The sequence below is a fragment of the Culex quinquefasciatus genome, chromosome 1 (genome assembly GCF_015732765.1).
Source record: "Culex quinquefasciatus strain JHB chromosome 1, VPISU_Cqui_1.0_pri_paternal, whole genome shotgun sequence".
NCBI classification, from domain to species: Eukaryota; Metazoa; Arthropoda; class Insecta; order Diptera; family Culicidae; genus Culex; species Culex quinquefasciatus.
In genome coordinates, this window is record NC_051861.1 from 7,912,324 (window position 1) to 7,934,970 (window position 22,647).

At 44.3% G+C, this 22,647-nt stretch overlaps 1 protein-coding gene across 1 annotated transcript in view; it reads left to right on the forward strand.

The window, feature by feature from the left end:
* The first annotated feature begins 1,052 nt into the window (after positions 1–1,052).
* LOC6036502 overlaps positions 1,053–22,647 on the forward strand; it is a 29,916-nt gene continuing 8,321 nt past the window's right edge. The window contains exons 1-3 of the mRNA XM_038248985.1: positions 1,053–1,435; positions 5,107–5,267; positions 11,546–11,747. Of these exons, the coding sequence (XP_038104913.1) occupies positions 1,074–1,435; positions 5,107–5,267; positions 11,546–11,747 (725 nt within the window). The 5' untranslated portion in view covers positions 1,053–1,073. The remainder of the gene's footprint in view (positions 1,436–5,106; positions 5,268–11,545; positions 11,748–22,647) is intronic.

The window sequence follows — 22,647 nt, forward strand, 5'->3', positions numbered from 1 at the left end:
TTGTTCTGGCAGAAGATCTTGTCGACCTGTTGGGATTAGCCGTTTAGGGACCCCTCACGGGACAGGATCCTAGACGCGCGCGCAATTGGCCTTTTGCAAATGACTTGTAGGGGGGTGGGCCGGTTTTCTGTCCAAGTCCGGAGGGGAAAAAATAAAAAATAAATTGCTACTGGTCATGGAAGCTGCGCTTCCGAGGATGAAACAATACTTGGCAGATAACGAAGCCCTAATTGAGGCCGGCAGGCCGGCCGGGGTTCCTTTTTGGGGGAAACCTCCCGGGTTCGAACGGGAATTTCTCGCGGTATTTATGCACATAAATATCCGCTCGGGAGCGCGCGCTCGCTCACATCTCATATTCAATGTCAAAAGTTTATCCCTTACAGCTACTTGTACAACATCTCGGGAAATTTGTTATTCTGGTTGTAGTTTTGCACGCCGCCTACAACGGCTTCGGACCACATTCCTGCAACGTGTTGCCTTCGACGATGCTCCCTTCTTTGGCGTCCGTCCGACCTTACCGGAATAGATCGAATAATATGATTTAATTTTGGTTCGTTTCTACTGGCAAAACAAACATGACGTGGGGGTTCCACGAAGAAGATGCGTCTCGGGCCTGTTCCATTCATAATTAATAAAGTGACCTCGTTATTCCCGCTTTGGGATCCCACTTTCTTTCACTTGAAGTGGTGCCTCCAACTCAAGTCATCCTCCACGCTGAGCCCGCTAATGTACGCCTCCTTCTTCGGACGGAAACGTGGTTCTCACGACTGTCCCCGGTACCAACCAACTACCGTGTGTTCAAGTGGGCGCGATTCACAAGCCATGTCGCGTCCTTTGACAGACAAGCCTCGGCAGATCTTGAATCGATGAATCATCTCGTAAAGAGCGCGCGCGGGAAATTATCAACGCTGCTCCATCATCGCAACTGCGCGGGGCGTAATGACGACTTGCACCCCTCCCAGTTCTTCCCAACTCCCGGTTGACAAATTTAAAATTGATTGCTTGCGGACTCCACCTAATAACACACCAATTATCTGCTCCTTTCCCCCGTTTCCGCAGAACTCCACTCCAAGATGCTGCCAAGATCGTTACACTCGACGCTGCTAGCGTGTCTGCTGCTGGCGTCCGCGCTCAGTATAGAGGGCGCCAAGCGACGTTCCCGACTGGACCTGCCCATCTCGAAGCCTGCGGAGGCCCCACTCGAGGATAACCTGGCGACGGCATCGGGCGGCTCGGATCCGGCGTACGACCGGGCCGAACCACCGGCCGCAGTTGTGGCGACGTCGGCGGCACCCGCTGCCGCGCCCAGCTCGACGGAGGTGGACACGGCCAACAGTTCCGGCAGCGGAAGCTCCGAAAACAGCTCGCAGATGATCGACGAGTACACCGACGAGGACTGCGATCCGGACTTTGTGGCGTTCGAGCTGGTTACCGGGTAAGTGCCTTGAGTAGTAACTTTGTATGAAATTTTATTTTTCAGGATTTCCATACCTATCCTAATAAAAAATATTTGTGGATATTTGAATTGCGACATACTAAAGCAAGAAATGAAAATATCATTGAATTAAACATAAATCATAAACCAAATTGCCTTAAAATACGTCGCTCGTTCGTGGTCTGGACTAGAAAAATAAATACCAGATCGGCTTTAATTTCTTTGCGATTTTTATTTTCCGCAATACGTTCATTTTCCTCTCATACGCCATACGGCAATTCCATTTGAAAAGAGCCTAAACCAAAAAAAAAGTTTTCCGATCGGGCTCAATTTTTTCTGGGGATTCCCTGGCCAAAATAATTAGACCCGTTCTTTCAATTACGAAAATTTACCCAAACCTGTATCATCGCTAGGCTTAGTGATTTTTCACGCTCGAAAATTGCAAATTTCACGTGGACCTCAATTTCGAAACACCAAATTTCACGCAAATTTCGCGGAACGTGAAAAAAGTTAAATTAACTCTGAAAATCTTATGTTGAAATCACAGAAACTGTTTTTTTTTGTTTCATTATATATTATTTAAATAAACTAAAAACAATTTCAATAATTTTGAACCTGACACAAAAAAAATATCTCCTAATTTTCCAAAAAGATTCCACCTGGTTTATGGGTGGGCTCTATATATAATATATATATTGAAACAAAGTGTAGGGCATGCGTATTCTCATTTATTGAACTGTTTTTTTTTTTTAATATTCGACTAATATAGCTAAAAAGTTTTCGCTGATTTGCTACAATTTATTCTTGTCCAGCCAAAATGGGTTGAATAATTTGTATTTAAAAAAATTAAAGGATTTCATCACCCTATTCCAAATTTAAATTTTAAAAAATTAAGCAAAATTAATATGTTTGTAACGAAATCGAAATTTCTATTCAAAATGAAAACAAAAACAAAAAAAGTAGTATTGTTGAAAAACATCTACCCAAATAATCAAACATCGTTAAAATAAAACAGGCCTCAGAAAAATCTGATTTTTTTAAAGTTGATTTCAAAGATAAAAAATATTCTTCATTTTAATTTTAATAAAACAAAGCCTGATTCTTTTAATGTCTAACAGCAGTTAAATTTTTATTATAGCAAATGAAAATACTTAGTAAGTTTCTGAAAAAAAAACTGAAAAATTGGAGCAATTCTTCAAATGGTTCATATCAAGCTTTTCAATTGTAAACAAATAAAATTTACTTAAATAGTCTGTATGGATAAAATATTTTTTATGTCGTTATTTTGAAAAAAATATTTGCGAAAATTGATAAATTTCACGAATTCACGCCGTCCACGAAATCGACAAAACTCACTAACCCTATATTTGTAATTAAACAAGGGTATTCACTCGCTTAATTCTACAGCATTTCATAAGATTAATTTTACTCTTATTTGAGTTTGATAAATCATTTTGAAAAAAACCATTACAGTTTCACACATACGTAAAATTTCACGGGATTTCACGCTGTCCGCGAAATCGTGAAATTTCACTAACCCTAGTCATCGCTGACATTTTTAAGTTATTGCAGTTTTAGTGAAAAAAGTTGATTTTTAGTCGATTTCGTCATTTTCTTGTTTCAGCGCATGGCGCGTTGAAAAACTCAGTTTTTATTTTCAAAAAATCATATCTTGGAAACGTACGGTTCGGCATCGCCAATTTTTTAATGTGTTATGTGAAATTTACCGAGGAATCAAAAAAAAATATTTTCAGACAAAGGCTCTTTGGTTCAGCAACGGTCAAAACGCCATTTTTAGTTTTTAAACGACTTTTTCAAATGTTAAGCTAGATTTTTAAACCTTTCTTTTGCGTCTGAGGCAGCTAAAATCGGTTGAAATGGAGTGGAGTTATGATTTTTTGAAAAAAGTGTTTTTTGCTAAAAAATACGAAAAAGGCCTAGCAAGGTGTAGGTCACCCTAATGGCCAAACAAAAAAAAACAAAAAATTTGGCCAAGGAACCCCCAGAAAAATTTTGAGCCCGGTTGGAGAACTTTTTTTCCGGTTTAGGCTCTTTCCAAATGGAATTGCTTTATAATTTTTGAATCAAATTTTCAATTTCGATGAAAACTTGTTAGGATGACGGTGTCAAAAAAAGCTTTTTCATGAATATTATTACAAAATTCTAATTCCGATTTTTTCCTAAGAAAAAAAATGAACAATTTCTTGGAAAATCATATTGATTCCTACCAAACTATTTGGTACAAATATTTATTTAATATATTCACTTCAGATGTCTAAATTTCGCAAGCCCAAGTTGTTATGTTTTAAGTGTTTTAATCCAATACTCTAATTTCCATGAAGCTTGAGATTTTTTATCTCCATTGTTTACCAAAAAAAAAAATAATAATATTCACCTTTTTAAACACATTTTTAGATGAAGACTCAAATTTTAAAACAACAGGATCTCACTAACCAAATCTGATCAATTTTCAACAAATATATTTGTGTTTATATTCTCAAGGATTCATCATCAATTGATAATTATTTTAAAAAATAACAAATTTTTTAATTGCAATTTTCCTAAAATAATTTAATAATTGTTTTATTTACAGTTAAAATTGCATGATATTATAAAATATTTCTAAATAAATATTTTAACAAACTTTGAAACAAAAAAGATGCATTTTTTCAATTGTATATTGTGTTAAAAAAATGAATTGAATTCAGAGAAAAAAAAAATGAATTCACGTTAGAGAAAAAAATAGCTAAGCTAATAAAATTTTCTCGGTTTGTCAGCAAAATTCCGGTGGATTTTTCCGGTTTCCAAAAAATCCGAATTGTACAGCAAAGCGACAGTGTTGCCAGATCATCAAGCATTCTGACTGAACAAAAAAAAATGTTTTGAAATACATTTTAAAATTCATTTAGGAGCTCTGGAAATAATTTTCTACCAAAGTTATAACAAATCAAAGCTATGGCTTGATATCGCAGGGCATTGTTGTACTTGTAAACAAACTTTGACTTGCCTTTAAAAGCTGCAGCTAAGTGTCCGTTACTCTTGACAGAGTTGCCAGATCGTGAATATTTCATGCCGAATTGATTGACAAAAATCTCGGTAGTAACAATGCCATGATAATCAAGTGACTTTTGATTAAACGAATTTAATCGAATATAAGAAACAAAAATGATTTGAAAATTTTTAGTATCCAGGACTGAGTCGTAGGTTAGTCAAGCTTAGTCGTCGACTAACAAGTATTTTTTTTTAAATTAAATTATTTAGGTCGCCCTCCTTAAACAATTTGACACCCTCAGCAGAACCCATGAGAAACTTTGCATTTTGCCAATTTGCTTTTATACTCACGTAAGACGTCAATAAAATAATCTTGTAGATTTTCCGTTGTTCTTACCTGGAAAGAAAAAGAGAAGTTGATTAGAAGGATACATCGATATTTATTTATTTTAATTTTGACAATTTGAATATAAGAGAGACTAACCATTTAAATCAAAAATTGGTCGTTTTGTATTCTGTTCATAATAATATCCACAACAACTTGTCGATAATTTGATGAAATCAAATGTTGGAATGATAAAGCAAATAATTTATTTTCATGAAAAGTAATCAAAAATAATTAAACAACATTAAACAATTAACCAATTTCACATTTATTTCTCTCTCCCCGCTCCTCACAGCTACGTCTTTTCCGCGCCGAACAAACTGCTCGACTCGATCCCCGGAACGCTGATGCTGACCGACTGTCTGGAGGCCTGCCAGAGCAACGATTCCTGCTCGTCCGTCAACTACGAAACCGGCCTCTGCGTGCTGTTCTCGTCCAACTCTGACAAATTGCCAGGTATTTTTTTTGTTTCGGCGCTACCCTTTTTTGTGCGAATTTCGATATCTTAAACCCACATTTCGGGGCCCCATTACTCAATCATCATTAGGCTTCTGGGGGGGGAACCCGGGCAGGTGATTGATTCGAGGTCACACAAAGTCGTCGGGGAGTCCGACGTCCAAAGCCGAAATGGCTTTTAAAGCAGACAGGATGGGAAATCGATAATGAGGATAAATGATGTCAGGAAAGGTTAAAGAAGCGACGTCGTTCCGTGTCGTGTTGCATCTGGCGCGGAGGTCGCCAGTTTGTCTGCGCCTTGACGACACGCTCGCAACGGTTCCGTCCAGATGTAACACAAGAAGGGTGGGGAGCTGACTTCTTTAATCGCTAACCGTAAACAGAAAGACCCCACAAAGCAGCTCGGCTGTGTAAGCTCCGCGGGCAACTCCAGCCCCCCGGAGGGGTCCGTCTCTTAATCGTAAAATAATTAGAGATAGTGCGCTTTAGCGATTTTATGGAGTTGAGCGCTCGCGCGCTCGGCTCTGTCCCGCGAGATGACCACCCGTTTGTGCCACGAGGTTCCCAGGAGAACCCTGTGAAACTCCCACTCGGGAGTGACCTTTGATTCCAACGGCACGGCAGCCGAGACCGAGATCCGCTGAAGCTGCAGCAGCATCATCCACCATTACAGGATAATTAAAATCGTTTTCCAATTGAATTTCCCCTTCCTCTGCCAGTGTGGAAAGTGGGGAGGTCGCGACGGAGACATACTACATCCCGAACCCGGGTACCTTGCCGGTGGCCCTAAAGGGCTAAAGACTCTACCTTGGATGACGACGGTGCTGGATTCGAAATTTATTGCCATGTTACGTGCGGCCCATTGAAGTGTACATAAATAAGCACGAGTTGGCTACGAGGTGACCCCCTCCCCCGGGGGTCTCGGACAAGTGTGAACCGTTCAATTGGTTACCTCCCGAAAAAAAGCATCCCCACATGATGCATCACCCGAAAACGGCCATAAATCTCAAAACCAGCAATTAATTCAGGAGGCCGTTGTTGTAATACGACCTCCGGAAAAGGCGCGCGATAATGAACCCGTTAAGGTTGATCATTAGTCGCGCTGCATCTACCTGTAGAAAGCCCCAAGTGCGGCGAAAAACAATTCCAGATATGCACGCTTAAGCCACTGACCTCCGGTTGTAAATGGACCCACATTCCCGGGACGCTCTTTAGAGAAAAATATGGGAAAGTTGGAGGTCGTGATGAGCGTTGGACGTGACACAGTTTTTCACTCTCCACGCGGGCTCGGTCGATACATCATCCTGCCCTGTCTGCTACCTCACCACCTCACCGCCGCTGTTTATCGGACAAGTGTACCTATTATTGTTCCCGATACGTTTTATTTATTAATCGACATGCCTGCTGATAGTTTTCGTTCCGGAACCCCCGGCGCCCTGGAACTCGCAAGGTCCAACCTGTGTGTACCATACCGGAATAGCCGCCACTTCAAACTCATAAATTTACCATTACGTTTCGATCTGCGATCTTCGCAAGGGGCTCGCGCAAACACACTCTACACTCTACTAGGCAGTACATTAATCCCCGTGTACTTGGGTGTACACGGGTTCTGATCGTTTCGAGGCTGTGTGCACCTACCAAGTTTGGATTGCGACAGGGTTTTAGCCACTGTTTTATGTGCGTTTAAAGTAAAGCATTCGGTGCGGTATGTCCACGCAACCTTCCTCCCCTGTAATTTCTGTGAAATGAGATCCGTTCACAAAATGCTCTCTTCGGTTAAAGCAACACAGTAGGCCTGGCCGCTTTAATGAGTAGTAATTTAAAAAAGGGTTCAACCCTGTCAAATCACGCCCAAACAAACAGAGCTAGAGTCCATAATAAAAGAGTACCCCGCTAATACACCACCGTAGAAACATCCCAAAAAAAACACCCCGGCGAGTCGCGGTTGCGACCTAAAACGGCAGCCCGGCCTGGTCGTGGCGCGGCCCCTTATCGTGCTCGCAGAGTTCAAACGCGCCATAAATTATTACGCTAGAGCGAGCGCGCGCGCGCGCCAAGAATCGGTTCACATATATCTTGTTCTGCGCGGCGAGGTTCCCCCTCCGTGTGACGGACGTGATTTATAGTAGCTTCGACTTCGACTTCGATGGCCGATCAGCTGGTCAGCGCTATCGCGGGAGGTTCCCCAAGAAAGGGACACTTTCACTCGCGATGAGCAAACAAACACGATTCAACATTGTAGAGGTTCGATTCTTCCGAACGAGACCCCTATAATGGGTCAGCCTAATGGCAAGAAATTCCTGGCGGCGTGAGTCACCTCGCTGGTTAAGGTACCGCCAAACGGCTTGCACGGATTCCGGTTGGTAACGAGGACCCGCGAGGTTCCCACCGTCTGTCATTGATTGGTGCATCTCTTCCGATGTCGTCGGATTGGCATCCGTCCATTTTCCCGACACCGACTCGGCCGACTCGCCCCCCTTCTACACATGCGAGGGATATTGGAGACTTGCGAAAATTAATTAATATTTCGTAATTTGTTTCTCCTTCCTTTCTGCGCGAAGAAACGCCAACTTTCATCACCTATTTTCCGCCGCTACCTCCTCTTTTGTCACTGCAGGGCGAGGGCACCTGGGACACCGCGGCAAACCCACAAATGGTCAGAGCTTGGAAGTGCCGCGCAGATCTTGGGAAAACACGATTTTATCATTATCTCTATTGGGTCCCCTCGGATTTTTTTTTTATTGCATCCCCGGGAACCTCCGGTCGGATTCTCTCGCGGGCGCGGGAATGTCGCTCAGTCTCGCTGTCGTGAAGTCCGGGACTCAGAACCGAGGGGACCTCCGCCGCCCCGAAGAATGTTTTCTACCCGGGCGCGACATCCCGTCACAACGACTTCGGCTACCAACCGAAAAAAAACCGACACGGCCGGGAACCTCCGCGGAACTCTGAATTGAAATGTTATTTCCATTTTACTGTCATGTATTCCCGGGGCGAATCGTCCCGGAGAAGTACGCTCCGTAGCCAAAACAGGCACCCGTGATATTTCTCAATTCGTGATGCAGACCTAGATGTACATAAATAAAAATTGGAGTAACTCCGCGCGCCGTCACCTCCTCGGCGATCTCCGTATTAGAGAGCCCGCGCTCGTGATTGTGCATATATAGCAGCATTCCCATCGACCTTTCAATCGACGACGACCGCCGCCGCCGCTCGGGGATCCGGGCCTGGGATCTTCACCACCGCGATGAATGATGAGAAGATTTCCTTCAAAGTCCCCCGGGCCGCACCGTCGTGATACACTTTTCGACCTCCATGACTCCACCCCCGGTAGACGCTGTTCTAATTTCCTACCACACAAAGTACACTAGTACTCATATCTCGCGGACAACGCGGGTTCACGCGAGAGCGTAGATTTACGACCAGGGTGCCCAACCCACCGCAGAGATCGCAACCTGTTCTGTCCTATCGCGAGACTGCATCTATTTCCAAAGTCATGGACACCTCCAGGGCAACCCGAGCTCTGCACTAAATCAAACAGCACTAACAACAATTGCCATAACTCCAATATCTCAATTACCTCAACACGGGTTACCGCACTAATCAACACCAACTGGAGATCGCTGGACCTTGGAGTGGGACACCCCGAAGGAAGTTTATCGGCGCCTATGACTTCATTAGGGGCGCCACGAAGGCAAATCCCTTTCGTAGATATTGGGGATTAATGGACAAGATCCCGGAGGGTGCGAAAGCTACCCAGGTATTGATTGGAATCGTTTCCTGGGAAGCTCGAGGTGTCGGTGTCGATTTGAGTCTGAATTGGCGAATTCAATTGATTGGTTCACGTTCAATTACCGGGGTGGGTTTAAGTTGGGTTTATGAGTGGGAACTTCTTCGAGGCATTGAGGACCTTTAAAGTACACGCAACTTCGTGATGTGGAGGTCGTTGACATCGGAATCCTTGGGATTAGCATTTCTGATCATTATTCTTCAAATTTATTGTGATGAAATTAACCTACAAATTCGAAGGTCAATACCAAAAACATAATTTGAGTACAAATTGGTAGTATTAGGAGACCTGCCCCACTAAACTCTTACAAATTGCCTCGAACATTCAAGATCGTTGCAGACCAATCCAATCTATTCTTAATTAGATATTGAACGCCATCAGCCCATTTCGCACGTAACTACTCCGCCAGTCCGCTACTATCGAGTTACCACCTAGCTAGGGCGCCCAATCGCCTCTATCCATCTTCTAAGTAGCTCAATTTACCCATAACACTCCCAGTTTATGAGTTCCCCTCCGTCTTTCTTCACCCCCACAATGTTAATAAATGCAAAATAAAAGATAATGAAACGGCTGATTAGAGGCCCCGAGTCTCATCGGATCTAATGGTTTCGCGTACTATCTCGGAAGATAACCACCAAATCACCCCGGTGATCCGAACCAGATCACGTCGTTGGCCTCATCACGAAGAAGCGCACCAGATGGCCCCCTCCGTAATGATGGAGGTAGCCGCTCGCGTCAAGATTCAATAATAATCTGCAATTACCGACCGCCGATCGATCGTTCACCACCGCCGCGATCATCCCCTACAAAGTTGTGGGATGACTTGAACTTTTTTCCCCGATCGAGAACATCTAGAACCCGGCGTTACAAAGTATACCGAACGGGTCGGATATCAGGGTCACGGTGCGAAGAAAGTTGCACCCGCGTGAAAACCGAAAAAGAAAGTACCTCCCCTACTACCAATTACCAATTTTGCACTGCGCACATGATCATCGATCATTAGACTACCAATTTGACGAACACGCCAAACAAAGATTCACTTTCGGTGGCCACGAGACCGCAAGGTTGGGAATTCGTGAGATTCCACGCACGCCTCCGCAACCACCCCCACTACTATTGGTATCAATCACTGTTTACGTACGACGGTGCGAGAGCTGCTCGTATGTTACTTGGAGTTCGCAAATTGCCTGACTGCTTTGCGGTAGTCGCCTAGCGACTTGTGTACCTGGTGGCAATAAAAACAAAAGCACTACAGTGAGCTCTTGGATATCTGGAAGCTTCGATGATACCTCGATTGTATAGAAGGACTACCTTTAAGATCCAACAGTCTTACAAACATCAAGTCACTGCAATATCTGAACGTAACCAATACAGGTCTCTCAAAACTCTAAAGAGGAATATCTTAGAGATCTCCTACAAGAACTGACGTAATACTTGATTTGAAGTATCAAAAGATTACTTGAGTTTTGAGATTTCTCAGATGTCTAAAACCCAGTAGCTTCACAATGATACGTTGATTCCAGCGGTATGTAGTCTGGACTTCGCCATGTGTATATGAAGATTTTTCCGAACAGGGTTCCTAGGAATTGATATTTGGGAATAAAACCAATGATCGCCATCCAATCCACTTTTTTAAGGGGACAAGAGAAAATCTCCACGGTATTCCCAAATAAGTTTCGCTTGGAATTCAAGTTTTACGATTTTAAGGGGTAGGTATCTTAAGATTCCTCAGATGTCTAAATCACAATTCCTTGAATAAATGAATGTGTGAGGTTCCCTCGATCGGCTGGAGTACCCATTGATCAATGGTCCGCTACCAAAAAGATCTACCAACAAGTCTGATCACCAGAGGATCACTGTACCCAACCACCGCGCGTATCGTCGCAGCGTTTCGTCATGGGAAGTGACTTTGCGGCGTGAGGTTTCGATTCGAAGTGACGCGAGGGTACAAAACCGCAAACCTCGTCAATGGGAGACGCGTCGCAGCGATTTCGCTTTCGAAGCTCCCGGGGCGTCGCGGCGCTCGGGACTTTGTTTCTCTCTATGCAAATCTCGCTCGCTTGCTCTCCTTCTGGTCATGGGAAGGTGCGCGCGCGCGCGTAGATTATCCAAGACCGGGCATTAATCTTCGATCGGACAAATGGCGTATAATTTAAGATTGGATTTCCTCCCTTTTTGCGGGGTTTAGCCCCCCTACGGGGGGAGGAATGTGGAGCGTACGGAATTGGTGTATTTTGTACGGGGAAGATGGCTTTGTGTGTCACATCGATCAAGTCACTTCCGATGGGGTTCGGTTCTGCGCGCGGGAAAGAAAATTGGGAAGTGACAAATGCTATGAATTAAGAGGGCACATAAATCTCCAGGGCGTCGGAAGCGTGATCGAGGTGACATGAGTTTCGAATAACTGTTGGGTTTTGTAATTGGGACGACGAGAAAGCTAATGAAGACTTCACACGACGATTATCTGAACCATTTCTCTCTCTTTTTCCAGGTGCCCTCACCAAGTCCCAGTTCCCGGTGTTTACGATCTACGCCCAAAAGTCCTGCCTGAAGCTGCGTCCGTGCGAGCGCGCCTGGTGCATCGACCGCGTCCAGGGCTACAAGCTGAACGGCCACGTCAAGCGTACCGCCACCGTCCTGAACCGCCGCGACTGTCTCGAGATGTGCCTGGGCGAGAACGAGTTCACCTGCCGGTAAGTGATCGCCGCCCGCTTCCTAAATCCCAAAACAATGAAGATCGTGACCTCAAGGTCGCCGCCAAAATACCTTCCAGTCATCTAAGAATCGGTTCTAATCCGCGTGATTAGGCAAATTGTTCTCGGCTACCCGGCGCGATCGATCAGGTCGAAATAGAGAGCGATCGTAAATAGATTGGATGACTTTGGAAAAAAAAAATGCGCAAAATAGCTTCACTTTCGCGCACGGTTTAATGTAGTTAATTAGGAGTGACTCGGCCGAAAGTGAGGTTAAGTTGGGATGACTACTTTGTAATTGAGCGATGCCTTTTAAGGGAGAGATTGATGGAATTGTAACGGTATGCGCGGGCCAAATTGAATCTAGATCGCGGCGTTCCGATAGTCGTTGAGCGATATTCGAGCGCGAGTTCCCAGAACTGTCACTCTACACATGGTTGAGGTCCAAATTACACACTTAGCGCGCGCGTGAGAACGTTGCGTAATTACAAACGCTAATAGAGCTGTCCGGTGCGACTGATCCTTTGAGATGAAAGCAGCAGGTACCGCCGTCGCGAGTGCTAATGGTCCATAAACGGTCCGCCCGACAGCTAGAACTCGGTGCACGCGTGCGCTCACCCAAAGGTCAAACGGGCCGCTTTACGTTTTTTTTTACGATGATGCACCCGGCTGGAACTAGACCGCGGAGACCTCTCCGCGCAGTAACTATACGCATCATTAAAGTGCGGCGCACACGCACACAGGAAGTTCTAACCTTTTAGCCCATCCGGCCGGCACTTCAACGGGCCCGAGATCTTAACGATCTCGCGGAGATCACGTGAGACGGGATGATTTGACTAGACGTTCGTCGGCGCGGCCACACGTCCCGTCTTCTGTAGTCACCTAATAAATATCCGCCGCGAAAGAGATGTTTTAATCCACCCGGGCAGGACTCTACTTTGTTCGCGCAGCGAAGACGCCAGAGTAGTCGATCGCGCCCAGATGATGATGGTGATTGGCAGAACAATTACTCCTGTCGGATTCTTGGCCGGGTTCCGCCGATCACGACGTCGATCCGTCCATCCGTTGAACACTTCTCCTCCTTCCATTTTATTGATCGGTTATTAATACCAATCTTCCTCCCGACCGAGCGCTCTTAGTCCTCCCGAGAGAGAGTCCTTCCTTCCATAGAGCCGGGCATAATTGCACATGACTTCCCGCGACTCCCAGGTGTCGCGCCCGTAATTGCCTCTCTAGACGCGGCCACCTTTTAAGCCCTATGGAAATTTAATGATTATCCCCTTCGGTGAGGAAAGCCGCAAGTCATAACATCTTAAAGAATCAATTTGGCCAACCTGGAGGACGGTCTGCAACATTGCTTCCGTTGCCAGGCAACAACATCAACAACAACAAAAAACCCCGATGAATAATAATAGAGATGTTTTTAAGTGTCGCCAGAGTCGGGGACCTCCCCCGGGGACTAGGTGTCGAGCAACCTCGAGATGAAAAACCGACACCGTCGCCACTTGGCGCGGCATAGATAAGCAATCTTCAGCGCTCGAACGCCAGGGGTAATTAAAAATTATGAAACACACTCATTGCGCGCGGCCTACAACTAAAACAAACCACTAGCGATCGCGATTACGCTGGACTTTTTTTGCCGGTATTGAGCGGTGGGACGGGTCGACCTCTTAAGATATCCTCGGGTACAAGGGAGAAAAAAAAGCGGAGCAAGTGTCCTTCTCACGGTTGAACCTGGAAAATTTCCCAGGTTCAGGGTGGCTACTTAAATTCCATTTCCAAATTTTCGACTTTTTCCCGATTTTACCAGAATTGATTTTTTACCCAAATCGAAAATGGTTTTTTAAACTCAACACTAAATTTAATTCAAGTAAATTTAAAAAAAACTATTAAAATTTAATAAAACTGGAAACTTTGATGTTCAGTTTCTTTTTTTCTTATTAAATTTCTAAAAGTTTTTGTTACTGTCAAAAATGCTTCAAAAATAGAAGCACTTAAAACTCAGGGAAGAAACAACCCAAAAAAACTTAATAATTTAAAACATAAAAATACAGTTTTTTTAATTTACAGGCAATTTTTTTTTGTTCCCTGGTTTCAACAGGAAGAGAAAAAGAAATGACAAAAAAAAACAAAATTCAAAATAATTGTCTTATTCTTTCTAGAAGCGAAAAAGAGCTAGATAAAGTATCTTTATAAAGTTTTTCAATTTTTTGATTTGTAATTCTCAAAATCAGCGTTGATCAATCTAGTTTTGAATATTCCAATGTTTTCAATTTTATTTCAATTAAAAAATCAACTCTCTTAGGCAATTTTATTTGAAATTTTCCAAACTTTTCGAAAAAAATGTTTTGGGGAATAGACAATCGTGGACACTATTAAAAAAATCGAAAAACGGGAATTTTAAGAAAAAAAATCTTGAAAACGGTGCATTTTAGCAAAAAATCTGTTAAGTACTTTTCGATTGCAAATTTGATTTTATATTAAAAACTGAAGTAAAAAAAAATGTCTAAAATTTTTTTTCCAAAAGCACATTTTTTCCTAAAAAGCATAACTCGGCGACAAAAATGTCAAATGACATGTCAAAATAAATGAATAAAAACCCGAATTTTGGAAAATTATTTTTTTGAGAAAAATAAGTTAGGCCGTTGCAAATATTTTTCAAAGTTTATGTAGCCCCCCCCCCCCCCCTCAAAATTGGCCTGAATAATCAGGGGGCAAAAAATATTTTTTCGAAAAACTTCAAAATTTTAATGAAAATTGAAGTTTAATCAACTGAAAACCAGTTAAAATGCATTTTGCCGCGTTTATAATCATATTTAGCATGTTTGAACTCCTTTGAAAACATTTCAAATTTTCATGAAATACTAATGTATAGTCCCACGAAAAGTTTTTTTTTTTTGCAAAAAAAAAAATCCGTCAATACCCCGATATTTTCAAAACTGATGATTGGAAAGCAACTGTACGCCTGTAAAACGCATTTTAAAACACTTTTTTTTTTCATCCAAATGTTAAAACCTAGGCTTGTTATTTGAATTTTGATTTTTTTTTTCAACATTTAATGGGGGGTTTGGGTGTGCCAATAGCACAAAATGACTTCTTTGGTCATTTGGAAGGACCCCACAAAGTTTGAACCAAATAAAAAAATAAAAATAAACTCCATTTCCGGTTTTGGTAGACATTTATACGAGCCGGGGGCAGTTTACCCCCTGAAAAAAAGAATTCATGTAAAAACACTGTATTTACAGTTTTTCAAAGAATTTAAGAATTAATCTTTGAAATCAGTATTGGTTTATGAAGTTTTCAGTATTTCAATGTTTTCAATTTTATTTCAATTAAAAATCATGTTTAATAAGCATAAATGGGCTTTACATCAGATTTTATGCGATTTTTTAAGAGACAAATTTTTAAACATGTTTTAAATTGTCTAAACACAAAATATAATGTGATTTATAAATTTTAATATTTTTTTAGTTTACCATTACTTTTCATTGTGGGGTATTAAAAAACACCCAAAAAGCAAAAACTGAAAATTTGGTTTATTGGACCTTTTCAAAAAAAAAACTCCACAATTGCAGTTCTCAAACACAGTATGAACTTAAAGTACCTAGCAAGTGAAAATGCTAACAAGTATTTTCAATTTGTCCATACTATTTTATAAAAAAAATCACGAATTTCGGTTCATGATACAAAGATTTTATATTTTTTTTCGGTTTGAACTCAGTAAGATTAAAAAATCTGGAAACACTGTCATAGTTTTGAGTACTATTATAAAATAAATTTAGTTAATTGAAACATAATTGAAATCTGTCTCCGTTTTTACACCAGCTCAAACTGTCAAAATACGCTCCAAGAGTCTAAAAACATGGTATGCAAGATTTTCATTTAATAAAATGTCAACTTTTTACACAATCTCAGATTATGAAACAACATTTGATTAAGAGCAAAATTTATGATAAATGAATTGATTGTCTAAAACATTAAATTAATAAAACTTGAAGAATTTAGTATACCACATTTTCCTTACAACATGAACAGAAACCAAAATAAAACTGACAGCTCGCACCACTCAGTTGAAGATCTGGCAACTTTGCCTTGAGATTTTTTAAATAGGTTACGAATTTTACAAAAAAACATATTATTGATACAGATATTCTGACTTTCTGGGAACACTGCCAAGAATGACAAAAAAATCTAATAAAAACATATTTTTATTCGAGAAAGGCAGAAATTATCTACAGGTGGATTTGATAGCATTTTTTTAGCGGAAAAAGTTCTTTAAAACGACTTTGAAAGACTGTTCTAAACAATAGTCGTCTAACGAAGTTGCTGAATTTCTGCTTTCTCCGACTCAACAATTTCCTTCATTTCCATCTCAAACCCATTGAACAAGCGCTAGCGCCCATCCACCGCAACGAAACAGAACAAAACACCCATCGAGTCCCAAGAAACAGCACAAATCAGAGTAGAATGAACTTTTCGCTCGGCTGAACGTCGTTTTCCAGATCATTTTTCATGCTCGTTGTGCTCCGAACCGCCGCCCCTTAGCACCCATCCCTGCCCATTTCGTATTTACAGATGATCAATTTCAAGCTCATTTTCGTTCGATTCAACTTTGCTTGTGCCCCCTTTGTTGCTGTGTTACATCGCCAACAGAACTTGAACGCAAAAGCTAAGAACTTTTCTAGCGATACGTGCTCCCCACCGTAGCTTCTAATGCCATTTTAGAACACGCCAGCAGCACCAAAGCATCATAAAGCTAAATTTTATCATCATCTTTATGGCGATTTCATGACTTCTGGAAAATGTCGCGCAACTCTCCCCGCGACCGCACACCCCGCCCCGCAGAGAGCAAAAACGAAATTTTCCCTGAAAATAAAAGTAAATCTTTCCGGTGTGCGATACAAACAGACACACACACACAAAGTTGGGAAGAAAACGGTGGTTTGGCCGATTCCGCTCGTCCGGTCCTAGAACAAAGAACCCGTCCCCCTCTCGCCTCGCCGGTTCGTGGCCAGTGCCCCAATGTGTAACATGCAGTGAATTTATTGTTATGATTACAACCCCAAACAGCTCTCAACCGTTTACACTAACAACATCGGATATTGCTACCATTAAGAGACCTGAACGTCCGACGACGACGCGGGGAACTCGGCGTTGTAATGGATCTACGTGCGCCTTTTTTTGTCCATGAAGAAGAACCGCGGGCGCGCGCGCAGCGCGCATTCTTCAGCCGCCGAGATCTTCAACCGAAAAGAACATTCTTGGCTTGTCCGGTCGCTGCGCGAAGAAGTGGGGGCGCGGGGAGAGCGTATGAACACGCCAAAAGAAATCAGCCCAGGTCGCGGGTTCCGAGAATTGCACCACCACCACCAGCTTCAGCAGCAGCAGCAGTTGCAGTAATTTCCTGCTTGTTCAAAAACAAGTGCCCTGGGAAGTTTGTTTGGGGACTGACTCGCGGACTCACGCGAGTACAATTGCGACTGTGGTTGCCCTTTTATGTAATTTCTGTCAACTCGATCACTTTTTCCACTCTTTTTTATGCAAATACCTCGCGCGGATCTTCGCCCCCAAACAACCGCGCTCATTATAGAGACTCGACTTGGCTGAAGCTCGGCGAAACTCGGCGACTGCCGGGATAAGCGACGAACCTCGCACTCACTAAAGAACAACGGTAGCAGCGGCAATATCCGCACCAACTAGAACAAATCCAACCCTAATCGGAGCACCGACTGCGGGGATAATGAACGTTCTGCGCACAGCGCACTTACGCGCCCGGGTTCTGAGAAATTGCAGGCGATTTGTTAAACGCACCGGCGACATCGCGCGAGCGATTTTACTTGTGATGAAGATCGTAATGATGATGAGAACTGGAACAAATCGAGCTTTTTTTTTCGCAGTTCGGTAAGCGGTTCCAGCAGATGATCGTGAGCGAACGGTAGAATCATATCGCGAGACGTCAGAACGGGACTCGGGCGTAGCTTGCTGAACTCGATCAATATCGGGCAGGATTGACTCGCGTGTTGTGAATCCTAGAAGATCTTCGAGATTCATTTGAGTATCTAGTTCGAACCAACGTCAAGATCTTATTACTGGGCTGTTGATCGAGTTATTTCCACTCGATTTGAAGATCATACAAGGTGGTCTCCTCCGAGCCCACAAGGACGCTGCCCAGCTCATTATCAACTGCTCCAATTCCGCCCGCGAAAGTGCCCCAAATTAGGCGACCGTCGCAAAACCGGACCCTGCCTAACGGAGTCCCTCCTACTACGACACCACAAAGCCAATAACCAGGTTACCGGGGTCCAGCAATATGCCCTAATCCGGGCCGCGCAACCTGCGCCGATTATCGCGCGTATCTCCCCGGCGATCTGCCGCGTGCAGCGGCGATCTACTTCTGGGCTAATAATCCTGACTAATTTGGCTCGGGTGGCCATTTCTTGCGGCGATAAGCTGCGCGGATCCCTTTTAAAGCCGCGTGCGCCTAATCAATCGAACTGGTTTCCTCGCTGAAATTGAGCGCCCATTTACTTAATCTTGGTCCGCGCAGACTACGGTGATGAGCAACAGCCGCTTAAAAATCGAGAGCAAGGCGCGATCCCGGTCCGGAGATATCGCGCGGAGACCTTCACAAGTGGCCCGGTAACTGTAAACCCCCTGAACAAGTGACTGGAAGGTACACCCGCGCCCGACTGCACTTGTTAAATATTTATTTAAGCAATCAATTTAAATTACCCTATCGAGGTATAACCCCCTTCTACAGACGAGGAGTTCCTGAAGACCCGTAGATGATCTAGTCCGCGGCGGCGTCGGCGCGCACCAAACTTGTACATTTATCTCGGGCTTATCTGGTCCCTCTCATACTGGAGTAACTCGTGTTGTGTAGTCCAGTTCTTGCGCGAGCGAAAATCAGCACCTTTCATTACACTTCTAGCGCGGGCCTGCTGAAGACCTTCCTTAATCTAATTTATTAGCGATTTTCCTTGTTTTGCCAAGGTTCGGATCGCCAGATAAGCGCGTATGTGCGACGACTACACGCAATAAGCTGCGTTTTTCTAAGGACTCGACCAATTCCTTTTGACGTGCAGCGACCCTCTAATCCTACACGGAAAAAAATAGTTTTTTTTTTTTATTCATAACTTATTTTTATTAGGTCCTTTTAGGTGCTACGACCAGGTTAGGACCGAGGATCAGTTTATAATCAAAATAAAAAAAAACTCATTACACTCCATACTTGGAGATCATGTAACTGACGAGGGTTACTTGGTCCAAGCGGGGAAAAAAATAGTTCTGAAAATCGAAAACAAGTGTTCATGATATTGGGAACCACGAACAAAGCGTTCAAATTCTTTCAAACGTTTTTGAAACACGTACCATGAAATTTGAACATTTTGTTCGTGGTTCCCAATATCATGAACACTTGTTCACGATTTTCAGAACTAATTTTTCTCCGTGTGGTCACCCCACTCAATCCAACAGCTCCCAAATCAATAAAATTAACATTCTATCGGCCCCGGGGAGGAGTGCGACTTCAATTTTCCGGGCAGTTGCACAGAAGCCCCCATTCAAATCTGCGCGCCAAATGAAGCGCGCGCACTTTAATTTGTCAGTGTAAGGGCCCCGCCGAACCCCTGCCAGCGATTACCATTTCTTCACCCCGTTAGGGAGGGTCCGCAGCGCAGAAAAACGCGAGCAAATTAACATACAATGTTAATGTTATGATAATATAATGGTGTGCTCGCGCTTCTGGAGCAGTTCTAAGAGGTAGCTGAACAGCTCGGGGTTCTTGTTTCCCGGAACGCCCGCCCCTCCCCTCGGGACCGGCCCCGGAGGTGTCAATTTGTCCGCACTCAACCCCGTGAGGGCAATCAACTGCGTGTGAGCAAGCGCGCGCGTCCATCCTGATTATGTCATGTCGTCGCCGCGTTGCCCTTCTGGGCAGTGACGGATTAGCTGGTCGTCGTTTGAGCACTTCCCTAGAAGGTGTTTGAAATGACAAGTATGGTTGGAGCATTTGCATACTGTGAAGGGGGTTGAACTTGTACGTGGACTTGCATGCAAGCGCGACCTTTAACAACAGTGCCATCTATTGGCGAATAGTTGGAGAGGTTACTTTGTTTCAAGATTTCAACAACCACGAAGATCCGTTATCGAAAAACAAATTCAACGAACATTCCGCGGAAATTGTCAAGCTGCATCCGACAAGCTCTATTACCGGGGAAATTCTTTCCCATACAATGTAGTCACGACCTGGTTCCCCAACACAAGAATGCCATCTCGACATTCACCCAAGTGAGATGTTCAACCACTTCCAGTGAAAGTGTTGCTGCCTGCCTTCTACCGGGAATCCTCGAACCTTAGCCAGCTTCCACAAGGGGTTCGTTCCAGATGAAGTCTTTATCTACCAGCCCGAGATGGAGCGATTTGCTCCCTGCCAGCAGCCGCGTTACGAAGCTAATTAATTTGCAACAATTTAAAATTTATTTCTCATTAGCGAAGAACGGCGCCCGTAAGGGCTAGAGCGTAGTTCCGCCAGCGCTCCGTAGGGGTGTAATGAGGGCTACCGCAGCAACAACTTATCGCACCTGGTGTCGAACACACAATCCCACTCGACCTGGAGAGTCTGCCGATCAGATCACCGCGCAGGAAGGAAATTTATTTACATTTATTACGGCGAAATGTTAACATATAAACTAGTGTGCGCCCTCTATTCCGCGCTAGCGCAGCTAGCACTCGATAATTTCCGCTCGTTCAAAGTAGAGGCGTCGTCGTCGTCGTCGACGACGAAGTCATTTTCTCTTTTCGCGATTTTCCTCGCGCAGGTGAAAGAGAGTAAAACAAGCGTTCCTAAATCAATATAATTGAGTAATCAAAGGCCTGCGCCGAGCGGTTCCCTCGGAACAGCTGCCGAGAAGAATTAACTAAGTAATTAGGTCAATCAGACCCCGGCCAGCGCCGACGATGACGGTGATGACGATGATTGTGTATTAACACCTTCTGCGACGACGACGACGACGTCGACTCCCCCCCGGAGTCAACCAACTTTGTTTGCTGGCGGAGATCGTTTGCAAGTCGGAGATACGTCCGGCGCGCGCGCTCTGTCAAGCACAGTTAGCGCAAACTGGGGCTTGCAGCCTCGGCAAGTGACGATGAAAAACCGGTATGCGCAATCGTGGGGCGGCTGTACGGTATGGTCGATGACGATGATCTGGATCCGTACTGGTGTGGCAGGTTGGCAGAGTGATGATCTGGATCAACGGGTACGAGAGTGAAATTGCGCGGGAGAAAGTGAACGTAACTGTGATTAGATTTATTGGACGAGTTTTTTTCTCTTCTAAATGGCCTCGTATGAGTAGTTGAATGTTGGTCAAACATCGCTTGCACTCACGACTTATCGAGAGCTCGAACTTGCAAGTAAACTTGCATTCAATTTGCATCTTTAATAGCACTGCCATCTATGAGCGCTTCCTGTCAACAACCTCTCGGCATCATCTGGTGAGAACGTTTCCCAGAAACCAACTCCAGAATGTGATCCATGGTCAGGTTTGGCCGTAGATTGAACCGACGATAAAATAAATCATCTCAGCGAACGGTTCGCGTGTGACCAAGCCCCGTTATCACTCACGGATCACCCAAACTATAAATCCACATTCACCAACCAAACGAGCTGTCGCGTTCCACGCGACGTTCTGGACGAGCTCTACATTGTATAAACCATCCAATTGAGTCATCATCGTTCTAACCGGCTACCTGGCGTGCCCCTGCTCGTATAAATAGATTCAAATTAAGTCCAGTCCATTCCGTGAGTTCTGGATCGCTTCGTGAGTCGTAAAGAAACCCGAAACCCCCGTTGCAACCCAACATGTCAATCGTCGACCCCTGATCGATCTCCTCGATTGATTTATGGTTAGAGTCCTCTACTCCACAACCCATGTGGTAATTAGGGAGCAATTATCGCACCCTTGGGAGTCGGGACTTGAACCCGCGCGCGCGATCGGCGCCTTGTACGTCTAGACCCTCCCAGAGCTGTCAATCTCCAAGATCGACAAGATCTCGCGGCTGTCTTCGATCTGCTCGAGAGGAGCCATGTTTTTCATAATATTTGTTGACAACCGTGAAATGAGATTCCGCGGCCGCGGCGCGGCCTGTCACGCCGATCCCGAGGTCGCGTCTACGCGAGAAAAAGCAAATAATATGACAGCTTTTATGATAACATGCTCTCGCACATTTGCGCGCCGGAGATCCTCTTCGCTTCAAGTTTGCCGACGTCAACGTCGGCGCATTTATCACCGGGTGAAATCTCGCGTTTTTCGCTAGTTCCTGCCTGGGATATCGGGATGCACCGTACGGAGTTGTGGGCGACTAGCTGAACCGGTACCGCGCGGTGATGAGCGCGCGCTCGCGCGCTGCCTTAAATGGAAATTATTTTTAATTGGACTTTCTTTATCGTCGTCGTCGAAGACGTCCCGCGGGACTTCAAGGTTTGATGGTTAGGCACTGAGCCGTAGACGTGGACAGAAATTAATTACGGGCAGGCTCGCGTTGGTGGCGTTGCTTAATTGACGACGATCTATTTCAAGCCGAGCACGTAGCGCACAAACCGTACGGAACCGAGAGGGCCGGACACATGTGATAGATTAGTCGCGTGAGCGGGGCTTTTCCACCAACATTCCCGCAGCTTGACCTCGATCGGACGTGGGAAAAGGTCCCGAGCGATTCGGAGAATCTCCAATCGGCGGTTCGCGTCCTGGGAAAACTTGCACGCAAGTTAATCGCTCAAACGAGCTGCCATCTGTACGCGAAAACAAGTGAAAAGGCGTTCCAAGAATTCCTCCGGATTCACTTTTTCACCTGACCGCGGCGGTAATTATTCTTGAACTCCGCGGTAATTAACGACGCGACG